The sequence below is a fragment of the Dermacentor variabilis genome, chromosome 6, assembly GCF_050947875.1.
Source record: "Dermacentor variabilis isolate Ectoservices chromosome 6, ASM5094787v1, whole genome shotgun sequence".
In the NCBI taxonomy this organism is placed as follows: Eukaryota; Metazoa; Arthropoda; class Arachnida; order Ixodida; family Ixodidae; genus Dermacentor; species Dermacentor variabilis.
In genome coordinates this window covers 42,554,602-42,576,013 of record NC_134573.1, presented here as the reverse complement: position 1 = coordinate 42,576,013, position 21,412 = coordinate 42,554,602, and the positions used below count along the sequence as shown (strand labels likewise).

At 46.0% G+C, this 21,412-nt stretch overlaps 1 protein-coding gene across 2 annotated transcripts in view; it reads right to left on the bottom strand.

Moving 5' to 3' along the window:
- Nucleotides 1-21,412, bottom strand: part of LOC142584762 (uncharacterized) — an 82,023-nt gene that overhangs the window by 49,596 nt on the left and 11,015 nt on the right. For both annotated transcript variants that reach the window (XM_075694998.1, XM_075694997.1), the window contains exons 2-4: nt 15,697-15,867; nt 10,958-11,159; nt 1,239-1,342 (exon numbers count right to left, since the gene is read on the bottom strand). In XM_075694998.1, the coding sequence (XP_075551113.1) occupies nt 1,239-1,342; nt 10,958-11,159; nt 15,697-15,867 (477 nt within the window). The remainder of the gene's footprint in view (nt 1-1,238; nt 1,343-10,957; nt 11,160-15,696; nt 15,868-21,412) is intronic.

Below are 21,412 nucleotides of genomic sequence, written 5' to 3'. Positions count from 1 at the left end.
CTTTGTTTATAAAGACATTTTCACCATCGACGCGGCGGCTGGTTTTCATGGTCGGGACGCATGGACGGTGCAGGCGTTGCCCTGTCTTTGTGTGTTCGTTAGATGACATTGAACAAATGAGACAAAAGCCTCAAGATAAAACCTCTGAGGGTGATCGATATAATGAAACTTGCTGCCCACACGTGCAAATTACTTATTTTCTGGCGCTTAAAGAAACTGCAATCATCTCTCATTCTTTCTCGTGGGCACACGTAGCGCAACAGCTGCCGCCCTCCGTTTCTTTGTCACTTCCTTATAGTTTATACACAACAACCAGATGCCATTACGCAAACATGTTTTAGTTTTTATTTCACCGCTTATTGCTTGGCTTGGCCAGCAAAGTCCGTTTGTTTTCTCACGAATAAACTGCATGGCATTTCTCGTACATTGTTTCCTAGCCACAGCCCGCATGTCTCGAGCGCTGACGCGGAAATGAAAAGCACAGTGTTTAGCGTACGGGAATGCACTGCTTGAATAATAATTCACTGAACACAAGACACAGAAACAGAAAGATCATCATCATCATCATCATCATCGTGGTAGTCAATCATGGCCATCTATCATAAAACTACGCAAGACAATAGCCACTGACACTTGCGAACAAAATTCTACACCCCCTGATTTCGTTTTTGTTAATTTATTGCTTTATGGCATACTGGAATTTGTTTCTTCTGGTCTGTATTATTGCTTTAGTGCATAAATGTTCTTAATTGGCGATAATTTTAACTTATCCACACAACATTTTGCCTGTGCAGAGCCGTAAAGGCTATCAATACGCGCAGTCTACAAAGTGTGGAGCCTTGTTTCAAAAAATAGGCCTATAGTAAAAGCTCTCATTAGATTATGATGAAATGATGGAGGTGAATAGCAACTATATGGGACACAATATATGGTCCCTGTGCTAAAAAGCTTAGGTCGAGAAGAAAGGTGATCCATTGACTACCAGAAAACTGCGTAATGGAGTGTCTGCTCTAGCCTCCCCTTCACCCTTGGCCCACACGTACGCTTGAGATAATCAATACGCGTTGACGCTTTTGTCCCTTCGGAAATCTACCCAACGCATCGTGAGTACAGTATGCTACAAATAAAGGGTGATGGTCCCATCAGCAACGACTGGTAGACAAAAAAAAGCGACCATGTAGGCTGCTGACGAACACTCTCATGGAACAAAAATTCATTTAGGATATTGGGGCGCTCACCTTAAAAGGACAAGTCTGGTGAATGTTCAAAATCTTGTCAACGTTTTGTTTCTCAGTCAGGATGAATGTGGCCCCACTATCTTGAACTTGGTACAAAATTTCACCTGCGCATAGATAAAAAGACGCCGTTTCGCCTGAATACGAAGCATAGTTTACGACAACAATGGGTTAGACAACAACGTAAAGCAAGGGTCATAGTTTAATTGTTCGTATAAATTGCAGTCCACATTCGCTTCCTAATTGGGTTACCAATCAGGGGGCCATGTGTGCGCGGGCGAACAAGAGCAGATGGCACTTGATGACCGTCAGCACTCATTATGACTACACTAGCGCAACGAGGAGCGGCAGCTGCGGAGAGCAAATTGACTTTCCGGCTACCTCCTGCTTCAATCGAAGTCTGCGCAGGAGAACCCAACGCATACAAAAGCATCAGCCCACGGCGATCATTAATTACCTTTGTACCCACAGCAGGTTACCACCAAGATAAGGCACACGCATTCGTGCTCAGCAGCGCTATTCGCAGCTGCGCACGCACTAGAGAAAACGCAGCTCCAACCCCCCTCCCCCGCCTTTCTAGAGCGCGCTCACCTCCTCGCTCCGCCTCTTGCGCACACGGGGAGGCAGCGCGCATCAGCCTGCGAATACACGCAAAACTGCCGTGCGACTGGCCGCTCGATGCACTTTGCATGTATTCGCGGGCTTCTTTCACGCTTGGAGAAACTGTTGTGTAGCACGTATCGTGCAACAGAAAACTGTATCGGGAGTTTCTCATGTGGCTCCCCAATTTTCTCATTGATACTTTTCATCTAACTAAAATTATTGAGAAGCTGATAAATAATGAAGACTAATTATTCAATTAGGCCAAACGAAAAAATACTCTGACTATATCCAAACGACGAAAAACAACATTAGCTTGGTTTTGTCCAGCTAATTTTCACATTTTAAATGTTTGGCTAAACGACAACGCACCAATGCGAATGCAGAGAAAGTGAGCCAGTAGAGAAGACGATGACATTAGGATGGCGAGCCGCTTACTAAGAACGGCAACTAAGTAAATCGTGATGCTCAGTCGACCTCATCGTCTCGGTTCAATTGGTGGCCGCGGTGCGATCCGCCTGACGACGACTTCGATAGCTGGATACGAGGAAAGTTCATCACCCTAGCCCCGTCCGGCTGCAAGGCATATGATTCCGCACTCCACAGCTACAGTGACGCGCCACGTCGGCTCCTATATCCAACATGAAATTAGTTTTGCTGGTGAGGGACTTTTTCGCAATTTCTTTGAAGCACACGCATACTTTCATGAGGTTCCTGCTGTTTTCGACCCACAGCCCTGTGTGGCCTTTGGGTTGCACCTTATACCAAGAAGCCAATGCTACATCAGCCTTCTCCCCGAAGCCTTAAGGAGTGGCTGCGAAACTAGTGCTGGAAACTTTCAGAGTACCACTAGTAATCTGCATCGTTTCTCAGCTAAGTTGTCCACGCTTCTATTAAATGTGTCGGCGTAGGTTTGTAATTTTTTGCACCGAATTACTCCTTGGCGCCGCCTTACTAATAGTCCTGCATATATAGAGGCAGAGTCAATGTTTCATGTTCAACAATCGTACCGCCTCTCAGCGAAGCCAAGGTTCCGCTGCCTTGAATATTCCACACATGGTCACCACCTTGCCTGAAGGAATATTGCAGGCCACCCGTACATGTGAAACTTTCACTGCGGTGTCTGCATTTTCTGTTGACAGGAAAACTCAAGATTTTGTGCTGAACATCAACACTATTCATATCACTCTGCAGAGCTGCGAACGTTTGGGCACAGTTTTGTCTCTTTCTGCAGCTGCAACGCGCTCTCTTGTTCCTCCGAACGAATTGCACGACCTGCCGGTCATTCGGTCACTCGTGGAACGCCGTCCTTGGGAGACCGTCAAAATTGAAGAACAGCTTTCTGTCGGAGAGCTAAAATCTGTGAAAGCGCCGCTTCATGAATACTCTCATTGTACGGTCACATGAAATGGAAAACTGACGCACACAGTTAATCGGGCGCCAGATCGACACGGAAGGGCAGCGACCCATCCGCCACCAGCCACGTCGAGTGTCGCCGGTTGAGCGCCGGCCTATTAGTAGAACACGGCGCGGAGAGGCTCAACCACGGCACATCTCCATCTTGCAGTCCGTGGTCGTGCCCAGTCCCATTCCGCGGCGACATTGCAATTGCTTATGGACCAGGTCTGAGGGTATCTCGAGTGAACTATGGCACTTCTCTATCTTGACTAGATAGCAGTCCGTGTGGAAACTTGTGACAAGTACCAACATCGTTTGAAGTTAGCATTGGATGCACTGTAAATTTGATGGCCTAATTAAAGTGGCTTCCGTAATGTTACGTACTCTGGACATGCTTCGTCCAGTTATAAGGCCCCTTGCACTGTGAAAGAACTTAAAACTTTTCTGGGGTTCGCCTTCTACTTTCGCCAATTTATTAGAAAATTTTCTGGCCGGGCAACGCTTCTCACATCCTTGTTGAAGAAAATTGCTGAGTGGTTCAGAGCGGCAGATTAGCAAGCTGCTTTTGAAAACATCAAGCAAACTTTGTTTGAAACACTAACAGTGGCCAATTTCGATGAATCGAAATCGGACACTTTACAAACAGAGATCAGCCACGAGGGACAGGGCGTAGTGCTCAGAGACACTTCCGGACAACAGCGTGCCTTTTCATAGGCAGGCCAGCAGTTCTCGTACGTGGAGCGCCGCCACGATTCCTCTGAGCTGGAATGTCTTGCAGCAGTGTGGGCCATCGAGAAGCCTCCCTGGAACCTTTACGGTCAGGACTTCGCTATTTTTACGAACAGTGCCTTTGCCTGGCTGCAATCAGCCAAGCATTTATCGTCAAAACTGGAACGGCGGTCTCCGCATCTGCCAGAATATAGTTGTACGGTCGTTTATCGTGGAGCTGCAAACCACCAAGATGCTTACTTCTTGTTCCGCCTTACCGTTAGTGTGGCCTTCGCCGAGGAATTCAGGATTGCTCAAAAAAGGAACCCGACGCTTTCCTCCATGCTTGAACTGCCCAGTGCAGATGAGCACAATGACTGTTCGTGCTGCCGCTACCGTAAATTGTTAAAATCCTACAAGGTGAACCATACATTACTGCTGCACATAAAGCAGATCCGCAGTAAACCACCTACGTGGCTTTCAGTTCTTCCGCACTCGATACGGTTTCCCGTGCTGAAAATACTGCATGGCACACCCTCTTTCGAGACATATCGGCTGCGCGAAAACGCGAAATAAATTTCCGAGCGATTCTGGAGCCGAAACACGCCCCATGACGTGAAGCGCTACGTAGCCTCCTCACGACTTGACAAATCCGCTAGGTGTCCTCTACCAATGCAAGACCAACGATTCAGAGTGTACACATAAAATGACTGTTAAAACATCATTGACATGCTGTTGATTGATTCATGATTGAATAAATATTAATCATGTGTCAAAAGTGATTGAACTCACCCAACCATAGCTCAAAGATTTTCTCGTTGACCATTTCAAAACAGTCATGAACAAAATCGGATCGAAATATTAATGGGCTATTATTGAGTATGCCTGAGCCATTAAAGTAGTTCATGCGTCATTATATATCGTTAGGTACCAGTAATGTGACAGGCCGTTTGAACGACGTAGACCACCCATATATGTCCACATATATGTGTGTCAAAAACATTGAGCGTACTCCGCAATAGTTGAACATTATTCCTGTTGAGCATTTTCAGACGAAATATGTTGAGATTCAGTAACACAGCATTTTGGACATGTTCGTAGGACGTGCTGAGGCTTATAGCGCATGAAATGACGAGGACACAGAAAGACGTGGTACACACAGGCGCTGACTTACAACAGTGTTTATTTCGTGAACACTCCTATCTGCATTAATATAGGTGAGCCTTGCAAACTGCGCACTTGTGACGACTCCTGATGTTGCCTGTATATGTGGCTCTCTTACTTGCAAAAAAGACTTCTGTAAGTCAGCGCCTGTGTGTACCACGTCTTTCTGTGTCCTCGTCCTTTCATGGGCTATAAGCCTCATCATATGTTGAAGTATTGTTAAAGAATTGTTTAATGCCAGTGCACATACACCCCACATACTTCATTATATTGAAACATAATTTTATATCATTCAAAACCGATGTGAAGACTTCGCCCTTGGCATCATTAATTCACCCTTCGCCCTTTCAACGCGCGGCCACTGTATGGAAAGGTAGATGGAGGAGTCCGACAGCTCATTGACATAAACGGTTTAGTTATGTTTATTTAGTAGATCTCTTGCACGAAATATTGGAGACGGGCGCCGTGTGATGTCGTATCTGGTAGCGTGAACAGTGTCGAAAGCATTTCCACATCATCTACACGCCCCCTTCTACTTCATGGCCACTACGCCTCGCTTGGACGTTTCTTATCATCTGATCTCTTGAGGCTAATCTGTCGGCAACCTACTACGGTTTTCACAACTGCCGCGCGAAGACAGCATGGGTGCCGGTGCAGGTCATCGCAGTGAGCTCCTCTTCACCACCACAACAGAGGATAATGTCGATAGTGCTTCTAGTGTTAATTTACACGTCCTATTTCACTATGAAATCGAAACAGGTCATTGTTTCTCGACGACTATCTCAACAACATATGTTGCATGTTTAAAACCGCGCAGGTTACTCTTGTCACCTAATAATCCCTCTTGCAATGCTGCACTGCAACTTGGACATTAAAACAAGTGAATGGGTTAATTAAATAACTTTAGTTAATTAGTGAGTGAATTACGAAGGATTCTCGACCCCCATGTTCAGTGCACTGAGGGACGAATAGTGGAAAAAGTCATTGGCGCTTACGATACTTTTTAATGCGAAATTTAAGCGCAGCCGTTTACGTGTTTTCATTTCGTGATGTATTGGTTGGCGCGGTCAATCTCTCCTGCGGCACGTTGCAAACGGCGCGAAATGTGGCGCCACTGAACGAGCCATTTTCGCTCGTTTACGCTCGATCTCCATTGATGCCCTTCGGCTAGCAGCTTGGCACGCCGTGGAATCATCCCGTTGACTCGCCACATGCGAATACTAACCGCCGCCTACAAATCAGGCAACACAGTATAATTGACGCCGGCGCTCATGTTCAAGAGCCCTTGAATGCATACATATACGTTCGAGTAGCTTACTGATAGCGCAGGACGCAGGCTTTGATTAACAGATTCCACAAGCGCTCACGTCTGGGGTTTGTTTTATAAGCTTGCAGTAAAACAATTCTTGAATAAACATGATGGACATCATGGTATGGACTGCTTATGCGAAATTTTACGACTCCAAGCCTTCATGTAAGACTTTGTTATGTCGCGGAGAGTGAGGAAAGATCAGCATTATATTAATCTGGTGTAGTGCGGATTACCTACTCGCGACCTGGTACGAACTTAATGATGAAAGCACGCATGCAGGACCGCACAAACACATGCGGTGTCCATGCTGGCAACTTCCACATACGCCTACCTGTGAGCAGCCTAGATGGTAAATTGCGTTTGCCATAAATATTACGCGGAGCAAAGCGTCCTTGCTACTGACTAGGAACATATTTTCTAGGCGTGTTAGAATATTCAACGCTGTTGATAACGCTTTCGATATTGCCCTATAGGATTGAGTCTTCGAATCGCATAGCCACTACATTAAGACACCAATATTTTTTCAAACAGTGCCTGAATATTTTACTTCGTTGACTATCCACAATAAAACATAAAATTGAAGCAAAATAAGTCAAAAACGCACCTAGGTATCCCTACGTGAATGAATCCGAAATCATTGAATTGAAACCACTCGTGTTAGGAAACGTAATATTATTGTTTTCACGTTGGCTTCTACTTTTTATCTCATCCCGTGCCTCGGCCTAGTTCACGTACTTGTGTGGGCGTCGAAAGGAGCCGGGCGTAGCTACTGACTGAGAAGTCGAAGTCGGAGGTTCGTCCATTAGAGTGTACGACAGAACTCGCCGAAAACACCGCACCGAATGACACAGTAGTCAGAGCGAGAAGTGGTTCTTTATGAAGAAGGGAAAGGTTAGCAGTGTTTTCTGTGTGTGTGCGTGTGTTTGTGTGCGCGCGTGTGCGTGCGTGATTGTGATTTGGAATTGATGAACTATTAACGCCCAAGGGATGACTATGTGAGGGCGTTCACTGTAATTACTGAAGAATTCTTTCCGTTAGGTTAAGAAAACAGTTAAGGACGCAGTATAATAGTTTGAGTAACTGCACTAAATATGGATAGATTTTATGCAGAAATAAGAAAAATATATCTAATTATCATGTTCCCTTCAAAGCTCTGTAGTTACACACGTGCGAAGCAGAGTGAAGTCTTGAAAGGATCCACATGTACGTGCAAGCTGGTCTCTGAGGCCGAGATCAGGCAATGCAGTCGGGATTAGAATGTGTGGTGAAGCCAAGCCGGAGCAGTGGGTCACAAATAAGAGACAAACGAGGAACGACAGTGTCTCTAAGGCGTTTGAATTTCGATAAACGCTAACCGTTTCTATATCTGTTCAGGCTGCTATGGTCTCTAAATGGTGCTGCAAATTTAAGTGATGGTTGTGTAAAGAATTATTCCGTTTTCGACGTCAGTGGCATCGTATAGGGAGAGGGCTAAGCAACGGACTACCTCTCAAAATGGCCGTGTCATCGATGCTTACCCATTAATATTTATTAGGCGCAAATTAATTTCAATCCTTTGTTGGCTTCCAAAAGAGGCTAATGCTTCTTATGCATTATCCCAGGCTTAACCTTTTGACCTCGGTCCTAATGCTTCAATGCGGCGCCAATTCTTTCTTTCACGTCCTTTATCCTTTTCGGGATAGAAGCGAACGGAGATTCTGCCAGTTCTGGGTCCTGTCGGAGGACAGTCCACTCCCTCTCAACGGCTGCCCACAGAGTGTCTGCGTCAGTGTTCGTCAAGGTGGAGCGAGCCAACCGTGCCTTCATTAAACCCCAAACATTTTCGATTATGTTCAGGTCGGGGCTCTTTGGCGGCCAGAAGAGCTGCGCAATTCCACTCTTGTTCAGATTTTCCTGCACTGAGGATGCAGTGTGGACAGGGCAGCCGTGTTGGAAATAAAAACACCCGTCAAGGAAAGGTCCATTCACGGCCAAAGGAAGGAGAACAGTGTCCATGATCTCGTTGTAGACTTCGGCCGTGAGCCTCCCTAGGATGTGGAAGAGCGGACCCAGTACGGCGTAGGTTATTGCCCCCCAGACGTTCACCGAGACACGCCCGCTTGCTGCGATATCGCGGACGTTTTCATCGTCAAAGCTGCAATAAAATTGATGCACCGAATTTAATAAGCAAAACACTCACATTGCAGTTAACACTATATAACGAGAAACTGAGCGAAAGCTGCTAAGGTATTTGCAGCTCGTGATATACTGAGGTGAAGAATTTCAGAGCGATGTGCATATTTTCTAGCTAGAGACCACAGATTTTAGGTTTGCACTGATACTTGCACTTCTACTGAAACTCCGCATGGTATGCCGGCCCTAAAGGCACGCTTGGCGCATGCTTGTGCGCTTACTCAATCTCTGTTTGGTTCAATAAACTTCATGTCCCTGTCTTTAACTCTGGTAAATTCAAAAGACAACGTACCAACTTTCCAAAATCTCCCTTATTCTGCAACAAACACGAGCTAAGGACATTTCAGTCGAAATCAAGAAGAAATAGGCATGACCAAGGCAGGTAATGAGAAGGCAAGAAAACCAATGATCATTAAGGGATGGGTGATGGGTTGGATCTTAAGAGAAGGAAAGCGTAGCAGGGGGCAGCACAAAGTTAGGAGTGAGATGATATGCAAGAAAAGTAAATCTCACCGGCAGCCATTGACTCTCCAAACACCGAGTCGCTGGTTCCAGCAGGTAGTGAATGCCGATTCGGCACTAAACATGACGTGTTTCCAGTCCTCAGCGCTCCATGTTTCGTGCCGATGCGTAAATTCCAGACGTTTCCTGCGATTTTCGCTGGTCAAAAGTGGCTTTCTCGCAGCCACGCCGCTTTTAAGACCCGCCGCGTCAAGTCTATTTCGCATGGACGAAAGGCTTAGGCGAAGGCCAAGTTCTTCTTTGATTTTTTTCGCTGTCATGAATGGATCGTTGACGGCGGCAGCTATTATCAGAGCATCTTCCTCCTCAGTTGTTGCTCTAGGCCTCCTTTGATGCGGGGCATCTTCCAAGCAGTTCTCCCGGTGAAATGCTCGAAGAATACGGTTCACTGTCTTCTGAGGACGGTTCACCTGCCGCGATATCTCTCGCTGGGACATAAACTTTCCCAATGAAACAATTTTTTGGCGCTCCTCTGCCCTAAGTCGTCATGGCATTTTTCTTGCGACAAGTGGTCTGGGATCACATCGATCATTGCAGCAGTTATATACCCTTATGAAAAAACGTTTAGCGGAAATTTATTGGTGAACAAAGGCGACATGACGACGCGATGCTGCGTTGATATATTATTTTCCAACTTCAAAGTCGTTAAAATCAAGAAGTGCGAAGCACTGGCTTTACCAGATCTATCCCACCAATTTTGTTATCGCCGCGAAGATAAGAGGTAACCAAGTCCACACTTTATCGCAACAAATGGAAAGCTTAGAGCAGAGAGAAATGGTGGTGAGTTTGTCGCGGGGGTGATGGTTGTTGTATGGAGCAACGAACGGAGCAGCGAGCATGGAGCAGCGAGCAGAGAAGAGTGCGAAATCATGATTTTTTTCCTGTTCCAAAACCGGCCGCCAGATGCCTGGAGTGCTAGGCTGGTCGACGCTCACGCGATAACCTTCATATCGCGCTCGGCTGTACATCCTGTATCGGCTTGGCGCCCGCCGCACCATCCGGCCATGCCTAATCAGAGCCGTCGCGCCGCGCCGCATTCGGCGACCACAGTCGCAAACATTACGGTTTGATTCTGGTGCCGGGGGGGGGGGGGGAGGAGGCACGATAATGATACAGCCATTGTCGGCAGGACCACTAGGGCTATCTAGTAGCTGTTGGCAGAAATTCTATAGCGCGTGGGTTTGCATGTGATGCTGAGCGAGACCTTTATTTTAATGACAAAGTTCTTATTTAGCAACTTGCCATCTATATTGGTTCCATGCGATGAGGGTATCTGGCTGCCACTTCCTGTAAATTTTCATTAAAGTAAGGCTATTTCAGGCCTTGTGGTGCACGTAGGACAAAGAGAAAACGTGTCGAAATGAAGCTAGCAACAAGAAATAGGCACAGATTTAGCGTAGAGCTTTGTACGGAGCCGTAATAACGCGTGACGCAAGCAGGGCCATATTAAGGGAGATGAGCACTTTCAAACTGCGCGCGTCTTCAACTGTGGCTTTATCTAACAAAGCATACTGCTGATTTCGGAGATGGGGCAGTCAGCAAACGGGCCCTGCAAACTTTTGCTTTCGGATTTTATGCTCCGATTGTGTTAAATATGTGGACCGATCCTCAAAGCCGTGCATTGTAGCCTTATCCGTGGCCTCTGTCTTGAACTTATTGCCTTTCCCTTTTATTTTTAAACATCTAGCAAAACAACAAAAATCCAAAAGAACAAGCAAGCAATAAATATTCGTAGAATGTTGTATTGCTTTTGTTGTTGTATTGCACGTCTGTCAGATAAACATTCGTAGAATGTTGTATTGCTTGCTTGTTTGTATTGCTTGTATTGCTGCAGGGACCGTCTCACGTTCTGTCAGCGACGGTTTGGCCAGCACGACGGCCGCTCCTGTGCAGCAGAGGGCGTAGGATGCGAGAAGCGATGCCGCCGAGTTGGACACGTTGACGCAAACATGGCATCCTGCTGAGACACCCAGCTTCTGGAAGCCGCTGGCGTAGCTGTCCATGAGGGATAGAACTTTGGCGAAGCTGAGCCATTTTCCATCTCGTTCCTGCGTGAAAGTCACTTAACTGCTGTGACCGAACGTGCTTTTGATGTCACAATTAACTTATTGCCTGTAGGCCTATTCTGTTTGTGGTTTGCATCGGAAAGGGTTGCCGTGTTAAGAAGGACTTAAAGAATGGTGTCAATAGTCAACTGTATCTCAAAATTATGATACCCATTAAATAAGGGAAAGCGTGGTCTATTTGATAATAAATTGTCGTTTGTAGATGAGAAGCCGCAATGCTATTTCCCCTTAGGCATGACTAAGTTAACAGAAGCAAAATTATGGCTGGCGTTTCACCGGCTACTTTAAGAGGCTGCTGAAACTACTAGGCAATTGTTTGTCCCGTTTTGAAGCAAGCCTTTCTTTGGCTATTTGCCTGGGTTTCGCATGGCTTCCTGGCTACTGAGTCGGTCGCTGTGTCTCCTGGTATATTTATGGATGTGTATACGAAGATAATATGAAGTTACCAGCAAGTGGCTTTTACAATCCTTGTATGCTCACCAAGCATGCAGATATCAATTGCATTTTTAATATATTACCTTGCTACATAAAACCTGAACATATATTGCCTGCTCACAGCCACGTCTAGAGCACTGACTTAAGTTAGCAGCATAGTGACTTCTATTTGACGGATTCTTCAATTTCCTGCCTTTTCATCGATTTGTGCATTCGCTATGTGCAATCGGTTCATGCCCCCTTTCTTAGACAATCCTCAAGAATGAGCACGTTGCGCTACAATTCCAAACAAGACCTGGGCATTTATTTTGGCTCATGGATACCTCTAAACAGCGGTTTCTTAACGAAATGGTAGCTTAAGTTGCAGATTATTTGATTAAGTTCTTTATTTAGCCATTCGTTATGTACCACTGGAGGAGTGCCAGCTTTGAGCCGATCCTCCAGAAAATGGATGCCTCCACTGTCATGAAAGTGAATTCTAAATGTTGCTCGGTACTTGTCATACTTTTGTTGCATACACCTGTCATCACCGTTCTTCCGGCAACAAGATTCCTACATTGCCTTCGTCCTTGGGATATCTCTAAGTATGCGTACGCCTCACACTGTGCATCTGCAAGAATTGGATTTTGCGTTTCGGCATAGCCTGTGATCGATGCTCTGCGCAAACATAAAAACAGCACGACAATTTACAAAATTGTGAATTTTTTATGTGAATAAACGTAAACCTTCCATGAGATAACTCATTCCTTAAGATGAAAATATTCAACCCTGTGTCCATCATCGTTGGCTGTAAAAGCATTTAATTAAAGGGTCTACTAAAGCATTGCTTCACACAGATTCTAACATGTGCGCGGGATCTGCGTGCCCTTTGTCTATTTTTTTTTCATTGACTCGCTGCGGTAGCTTAGTACACATGCCATTCGCCTTCTGAAAGCGAGATCGCACGGCAGACTGGACCAGGAAATTTCGCAACGGATAGGGTATCACGTGACATGTGTGTCATCACAAAAATCTGCCCTCGCCCAGTCCGACCAGCCCCACCCGCCTTCCAGATGGAAAGGTCGAGCGGCATTTCCTTCTCCTTAGCAAAGTCATCTGTGATAGCTTAATCAGCGATAAGTCTGAAAGCATGGGCTGAATTGGTCTGACTTACTGGACCAGCTATCTGGTGTGGAATCGCGTTTGCGATCACAAAGGCGTGTATTTGTTTTGTTGGTTTTTCACGATGAACACACGTGTGATAGTTAGATTGCACGGTCCACATGAACTGGCACAATGAGCAATGTGTAGAGAAGAACGCTGTCACCACCCGTGTCAGGCGCACTACCTTCTTTTCGTTGGAAACGCGCATAAGTGTTAAAGACTAAACATAAGGACTCCGCTAGCCTACTCTATAGCTTACTGTCCCTGTATGTATATCACACACAGCCGCATTGACCGGTGGCTTCTGCGTAACTCCTTCACGTGAGTGCTCGGCCCGACAACCAGGCCAGACTTTGACCCTGCATGTGAATTCTGCTTGATCTCAAGGTCCCGGCTTCGACCCCGACCGCGGCGATCGCATTACAGTGCTGGTGTAATGCAAAAACTGTCGTGTACTTAGCTTAAATGCACTTTAAAGAGGCTCAGGTCACCAAATAATTCCGGAGACCCTACTACAGCACGCCACATGATGAGGTTGTTCTTTCGGCTCGTAGAACTCAAACATTTAACTTTAATGCAATTAGCACTTTGCGGAAACATCGACCCGCCTGCGGTGTGTGTGTGTGTGCGCGCGTGTGCGCGCGTGTGTGCGTGCGCGTGTGCGCGCGTGTGTGCGTGCGCGCATGTACAGCCGCGACTAACCTATTTGGCGCCATATTGTATCACGTGGAGTTCATGATCTAATCAGTAGAGCATTGGGCTGCTGTATTGTGGGAACCGAGTTCAAAGCCTACCATCGGAACAATTTGGGTCACTTGGTACGTAATTTTTCGGCAATCTTGTTTCTTCCAGATACTTCACCCAGTGCAAATAAAGTCCACCTTTTCTTTTAGTACACATAGCCCTGCTTGCCATTAACTTCCATAGTACTATTCATTATAAAAACATCAGGATAGTTGAGGTGTACGTATAGACACCTCAAAACAGCCCGGTCGCCTTGGCGTAGCTAAATTGGGTTAATAACTCGTACTGGGAGATATTTTCGACGCTTTCTTTGATCCCCAACGTTAGAGTAAAACGTTTAGGAATTTTATGTAACACTTTTTAAGCATAGTGGTCGCGCCTGGCGTTGCGACACAGTTAACGAAAAGCAGCTCGGTCGTGTCACGCGGTTAGTTTCGCGTGTAGTGAATCTTACGGGGACAAGTTTTGCCGCTTTCTCTGATCCCGAACATTATTGGAATTAAGTTCATTACTTTTTGGGGTACTTTTCAAGCACAGCGGCGCTGTCGGGCGTTGTGACGCAGTTACATAAAATGAGGTCGGTCGTGTGGCGCAGTTAGTTTCACGTGTGCTGAGTCTTAGTGGGACAAGTTTTGGCATTTTCTCTGACCCCAACATTAATGCAATTAATTTTGTTGCTTCATGAGATTCTTTGGAGGCATGCTCGATCAACGTGCCTGGCATTGTGACGCAGTTAGCGAAATGTATCTAGGCCACGATGACAGTTCGGAGTGTACAATCTTAGTGAGACAAGTTTGTGTCGCTTTCTGTGGCGGCGCAACATGCTCGATTCAGTACTCACGCTTGTCGAAAACGCGACGAGCGATTGCCAGAAGTGATAACACAGGAGTGTGTTGCTTGTGCGGGCGGAACGCGCGAAAGATAATGCCGAGGATCTCAAAAAATCAAGAACTCAAAAATTCCGTCTTCTGAAGGACTGAAAACAAGCTTTGCACCCACGCATTTGTCTTGAGTGCAAATAGAAGACATACTGTGAGCGTCTAGTATGGGCTGGCTTTCTGTGTTGTTGTAACGTCTGTGTAAGTAACGTACCATCCTTTCGGCTGCGACCAAGTTGTTTTGTAAATGCGCGCTCGCCAGTGTATTTGTGCTGTTAAAGTGTAGGAAATAATGTCCGCGAATGGAGGGATGCTTGGAAATAAAACGAGTTGTTCATATTTTTTGGTATTGTTTTGGATGAGTCGGGTGTTTTCTGCGCCATGTATGTAAAAGCGAACTGCTTTTGTTTGTAATGCCGCCGATTCACCACTTTCGCACGTTTCGCCTCTACACGCGTATTTCTAAAGGTCTCAATGCCAAATGACACATGCTTGCAATTTACTTTTTTCAGCTGATGACGTACGGTGGAGCTTCGTACTGGAGCTACTGCTGCTTACCTGGTGCGACAACGTTGGATGAAAGCACAAGAATACCGGAACGAGCATTTGTATAGAGGGAAATAAAGATTTCCTCATTTCACATGGCGTCTTGCGTCTACTTTATGAAATTGCACCTGGCACGTACAGATTTGATGGAGGCTTGTAAAGGTCGTTCGAAATAATTTTTACTAAATAATAAAAGAATTCTTCACCAAGACCGCGCGTGGTCGAGCAGCAGAAGCAAGAACAAGCGCCGCGCCGATCAGCGCAGCCCGCGTAACGCATGACAGCTAGCGTTCAAAACCGCAGTCGGAGGTAGGGTTCAGGCGTTAAACCCATCCGCTCGCGCGCTACAGTCAATTCGGCCATCGGGCTCTATGGGAGTATCCGCTCTTGATGCATGTCTTTCTCTGTGCTATAAGGTTGTCTTGCTGTTTGCTTCCCCAAGTTTGCAAGGTGCCCTTTTGCGTGGGCGATACATAGGAGGAGTGTGCGTGCGTCGCGTGTCATTGGTCAGCAGCGGCATATTCGCGACCACTGTTGGCACTCAACAAGGAGTTTGTAACCAAGGGCGCAACAGGGTAGCTGAGTCCGCGGTTGATAATTTTGCAGTGCGCTCCTTTGTGTTCACTGCGTCTGTTAAGATTATTTGGCACCAATGTATACCCATAAAGTACCACGTTAAAGGGTGTGCGCGAGAAATAGAAATTGTATTGTCCTTTGATCATCGAAATGCAAAACAGCAAATCGGCCAACCGGCGGCGAGAAAAATCACGTACCAGTGCTGGCTTATCCGGGCGTTCCAAGAAGCGCCTTTGGACGTGCTGGTAGAAGGACTCGTCTGGAAGCAGCTCTAGGGCCGGGTAAGGTGAAGACACTACGCATTCCTTGATGGGCGCCCTAGTCTCGGCGGTGTTTCTTCTTTCGGCCAAAGTGAGGCAAACGCTGCCCTGCAGGTTGTAACGCAAAGTATCAACGCCAATTTCACCAAGTTTTTCCTCTGGGCACCGACACGCCACATCAGAAACGTCGCTCATTATAGATATCATGAAAGAATGTTTTGCTGCTGCCAAAAGAGGGGGTGCCGTCTATGCGCTACAGCGTGGCACAGTTTGCCCGCTATTGCCCTTGCAAATCTGGCACGTGATGCTGTTCTTGGACAAAGAAGACCCAGATATCGCTAGTCTTTACTCAGAACGACAGTGAATTTTCCACAGATATAGTTATCTTGAGTAGGAGTCAAAGTCAAGGGCCATTGAAGCTGGCGCTTCTCTTTAATCTGGAGTATCTCGCCACGTAACCTTGGACTGTTTATCTGTGCACAGTAAATGACCAAGACGTGTGCTTATGTTGCAAACGCCGGTGCTTTTCGCTTTTCATGCACTTAGACCAACAAGATAACGTGATTGCTTGCTTCGTCATAGAGGCAGTCATAATGCAGCTTGTGTGACGCTTGCTAGGCAATTATGGCTCGCTGCGAGCACGTGCCGAAAACCTGATGTAACACCATGAAATGAAGTCCTACATTTACTTTGCTTATTTACAATTGATAATAACATACACTTCACAAACGCAAAGATAAAAATAAATTCTTCACTTTCAGGAGCGACGATCACGTGCCGCTTCACGAATTGCCATGTGCAGGCAGGCTGCATCGATGCATCGTTAGGTTTACCACTGCACGCCCTAAATACAACGCTACATTGAGCGAATATCTACTTAGTGTTTCTTTCTCAGGATCTATGCGCGTATCAAGCCGCCATATTTTTCGTAGTTGTGCTCATCCGCGCCAAATAGTTTGTGTGGAAATTGATTCCTTGGTGCTTTTAGAATATTTTGTTTCGACACCCTCTTTTAGACAACTCAACTTGATGAAGGGGAAACACCAAAAATAACGTATTGAAGCCATCGTAGCGCAAAGTAACACGGATGATGAAGAGGACAGGACATCGCGGGCGCTATTTGCGGGCAATCGAGGAATTCCCCGCTCCAACGTCCTTCCGAAAGATGCGCTACAATGGCTTCAATACACACTAACCAACTCGCCAAGAAGAAGTTTTATTGCGTTATATAATAACCTACACGGGAAAGGTTACACTTTTTTGTAGCAACGCTGCCAACAATTTTAGCGGGCCTAATCCCAATGGCCCGTAATGTAAGTTAGGCAAATTGGCGATTTTGTGGAGTCCGTGTTTATTCGTGGCATGGCGAAAACCCTTATCATTCTCAGGGATATCTAGGTGTTAATTTCTATGGCTTTATAGAGAACAGTATAGTAAAATTAACTAACATCTCAGTCATGCATAGAGACTACAATGCTCGTACTTAAACCAGGTCGCTGAATTATAAGGCATTATTATGCGCTTACAAAGTTTCAAACATTCGGAAAAAGCCACTGAAATTCTTCTACTCTTAACGCGCTAACTTGTAAAAAGGCGCAAATCCTCACTCAAGCATATAACCGGCACTCTGTTAGGTTGAATAAATGCACTAAACGCACTGCTTCGATGCTTTTGTATATATGCGGTAAGGCATAATTCGATTATGTGTTACCTCATGCGCGAACAGTGGTGTGCAGCTTTCAAACACACAACTGTGTCATTGGAAATAGGCGAAAATACGTGCCTGTCCCTGCGTTTTGGCCTCTGTCCCATTATCCCAGTGGGCTTTCGCTAGTTTATTACAATGAAAGTTTACGAAAGAAAGTGTACACTAATTGCAGCCTTGATTATGTCACTAAAACCCCCATTAAAAGCTTGGAACTCCAGCACACATGAACCGCTTTGTCTGTAATGCCCCTCTCCGCCTGCTTTGGCTAACGAAACCGGCGTAGCGTGCCAAGACAAAGAAATAAAAGAAAACAGTGAAAGTGCCGCAGTGCTGTATCTTATCTTGTAGTAGCGACAGCAGTTTATTAGCCCGCCAGAGAGTGATGACTGTCACGACACGTTTTGTCACTACATTCAGAGGTTCATTATATGTTGGAGACCTTACATAGGCCATGCAGGTGCCTTCTACGATTTTCCTATCCTATATAAATAATTTTAAAGCGCAGCTCTATGGAGCCCGTTCCTGCGTTGAGCAACGGCGTGCCTCGGCTTCATACCTCGGCGTAACCGAGTTAACGAGCACAGCGAAAGACGAAAGCGAAGGCGGAGCGCAGCGAGAGACGAAAGGAGAGCGTGCGAAGAGAAAAGTGTGGGAGAAGGTTGCAGTGAAAGCATGAGGCGGAAAGCGGAGGACAACCGCAGGGGAGATGGCCTGCGCATGCGCTGAGTTGCAGGTGCCCACGGTCGACGTTACTAGACTAGGTTCAGTTGTCTGACGCTCCGTAGGCGTCGTATATGGAGGGCGGAAGCACCACGCGGGTGCAGCTCTGCGTTGACGAAGGTGCCCGGGTCGTCCGACTTCGCAACTTACGAACGAAGCAAGTGTTTTCCCAGATGCATATTTTAATGTTTGTGTAGTGTTGCGTTTAGCAGGTTGAAGAATTTTACTGAGTTGTGAAAATGCTGCTGTGCTCCCCCAGAGTGCGCTGATTGAGTCCTCAGTCCAGGGCCCCGGCAGCCCTGGCTGTCCGCTGCGTTCTAGTAATCAGCTATTGCTGATTAGGACTGATTAATTAATCATGCGAACGCAGTATATGGCTAATGGGGTGTAAAATCCGGCGTAGGCGTCACCACACGATGGTAAAAAAAGTCAAGGGGGCCGAAGTGAGCCAATCGAGGCAGCTGACGACGTCTATTAGGGTAAAGTTAATTCAGGAAAAGTTAATTAACGCAGAGTGGATCAAGGCTAATGCAGTTAATGCACAATTAATTAAGCCGGAGTTATTTAAGGCACTCGACCCCACGGTCATTAGTGGAAGTTGAACCCAGGACCCTTGGTGCTAACGAGCTCGAAGTTAATTAAGGCCCAGTATTTACGATAGCGTTAAGAGGCACTCGAACCCATAACCTTTGCTAGAAGTCGAACCGAAGGCCTTTAGTGTTAATGAAGGTGAAGTTAATTAAACTACAATTAATTAAAGTAGAATAAATTAAGGAATATTTTTAATTACGATAGAGTTTATTACGGCACTCAAACCCTCCACCATTCGTAGGAGTGCAATCCACTACCTTTGGTGTTAAGTCGAAATTAATTAATAAAGTCCCAGTTGTCTTAGCTATCGCCTAAGAGACGCGAAGGCGGAAGCCTTGTAAAGCCTACTGTAATTCAACTTAATAATTCTTAATCCATCTTAATGCACAAAGTCCCGCTTAATCCACCTTAATCCTCCTTCATCCACCTTTAATCGGCCTCAGTTCATCTCAATACACTCTACTCAACCTTAATCACTCAAATACGCCCCAATGCACCCTAATCCATCTTAATGTACGTTAATACACCTTAATTGACCTCAAACGTGTCACTAATCAATAATGAATTAACTTTGCTAATTAATAATCATCTCTTATACACGGCTGGACTTTTTTGGGTTTGCTTCTGGCCTTCCTTGGATCACGTGATAATTTCTGTACTTATCAATGCGACCTTAAAAAGGTCTAAAGCTTTCGCCATAATATAGCTACCTATTTCACTCGAACCCACGATTCTTGGTGGGAGTCGAACCCTCGACCTTTCGTGGTGGCAATGATTATGCGTTATCCACGTAGGGATAAACAAGTGACCGTTGAGAGTTAAATATTTATTCAAGTAATTAAATGATGGATTAACTAGTACAAATAGTTGCTATTAATCAGCACTTGTAGCTGTCAGCAGGCCAATCGGTGAATTAAATTTTTAAGTAGTACTAATAGGTGCTACACATCGGCAGTTGTAGAGGTCAGCAAGCCAACCTCTGCAGCTTTAAAATAGTAGGAATAAATCCAAGGCAGCTTCTCTCGATGTATACATGATCTCAACGCTTCATTTTTTGATGAAAATAAAATGAAGCTAGTACCATTTTCTTTCATCAGGGCACCGCATTCATAAGTGCAATGTTAAACTCTACGTGAGCTCTGCTCGCTTGCGAGCAGCATTTACTTGCCCAGTCAAGGCAGGTTGTTTCTTCGGGAGTGGCAGGGGAGTGCCAAGAAACACTTGGCCCTCTAAAACAGTTGTACAAGGCGCGGCACCGGAAGTAGAAAGATACGGATACCGGTGTCTGTGTCCTTTTTCGCCTGGTGTGTCCTGTCTTGTTTAAATGTTCAAGAATCTCAACTATGTCATACCTAAAGTCCATCTATGAGCTTTAAAAGCTAAGTACCGAAAACGTTTGCGGCGCCGCCGACGCACTTTATAGGGCAGCGCCCACTTCCCGCAGGGAGCTCCTGCTGCTGCAGCAGCAGCCGCAGCAGCCGCCGCCGCCTCCGCCTAAATGCGCGTTTGGAAGAAAAAGCGCGGGAAAAAAATGCAGTAGGAAAAAAAAGCGCGTTAGGAAGAACATGGCGGCCGACGCGAGCCGCAAGGAAAAGCTTGGTAGGAGAAAATGAACTTATCGCTACTTGGCAAAAGCCGACCTAGGGACTTAAATCATACCAACTCTACTAATCTTCCACTTCAGCAACATTCTTAAAATAGCTCAAGCAATAGTTTGCGATAAAATATTGGCAGCAGCGCCACTAGGTCGGTGATGAAGCACCGGTGTGCAACGGTTTGAGACATGAATTTGGAGTCTGCGCTGGGCCCTATCTCTATTCAACGAGATCAACGTCTGCTAGAACTAGGTGTGGGCGGCCGCCAAGCGCTGCGCATTCTGGGTGGCGCATTATAAATTTGAGAGCACGTTTTCCATGATATTGAGTAGGAATAACTAGAAATGCGCTGCCCTCTGGCACGATGACTGCCTGAGTGGGCCGATGACAATTGGTGGTGGTCGGCCGCACCGACGTCGGAATCCTACTTCAAATGCTTCGGTTTATCCAAAACAAGAATTACTACTTCTGATAAATACACAACATGCTTTCAACTTGCTTCCTGTAGGTTACGAGTGGGCTGTCGCGACGGCTTGATGCCGGCCATTGTGTTTCTCGTGGTGTTCCCTAAGGGGTGCCACAGCAGATGCGAAAGGTGGATCCACTAGCTCCAGTGGTGTTGGGTAGGGTTGTTGCGGAGTAAAATTCTTTCTGGGCTAATTTCCTAACGGACACGATGGAAGTGGCAAAGAAAGATTTGAAAAATGTAAAGTTGGGAGTATCCCACGCATTTTTAAATGAATGTTATGCTAAGCATATAGCGGGTAGCTGGAGAGCTAGCACAGAATAATGTTCCGCTACGTGGCTCCAGATGATGAAACTGTTCCTCGTAAAGCGAGCAATGTTGTATGTGACTTTTTAAGATGCTCCTATGGGCAAGGTGAAATTGGAAATCCATAGTAGCTTTCCGCAATGCACACAGAACAAACACGGGAGCGAAATATAGACAGACCACTCTGGTCCAACGGATTTTCATTTCCACTCACGCCGCGTATACGTACACTCATTGTCTCATCTAGACAACGAACATCAAGGGAAC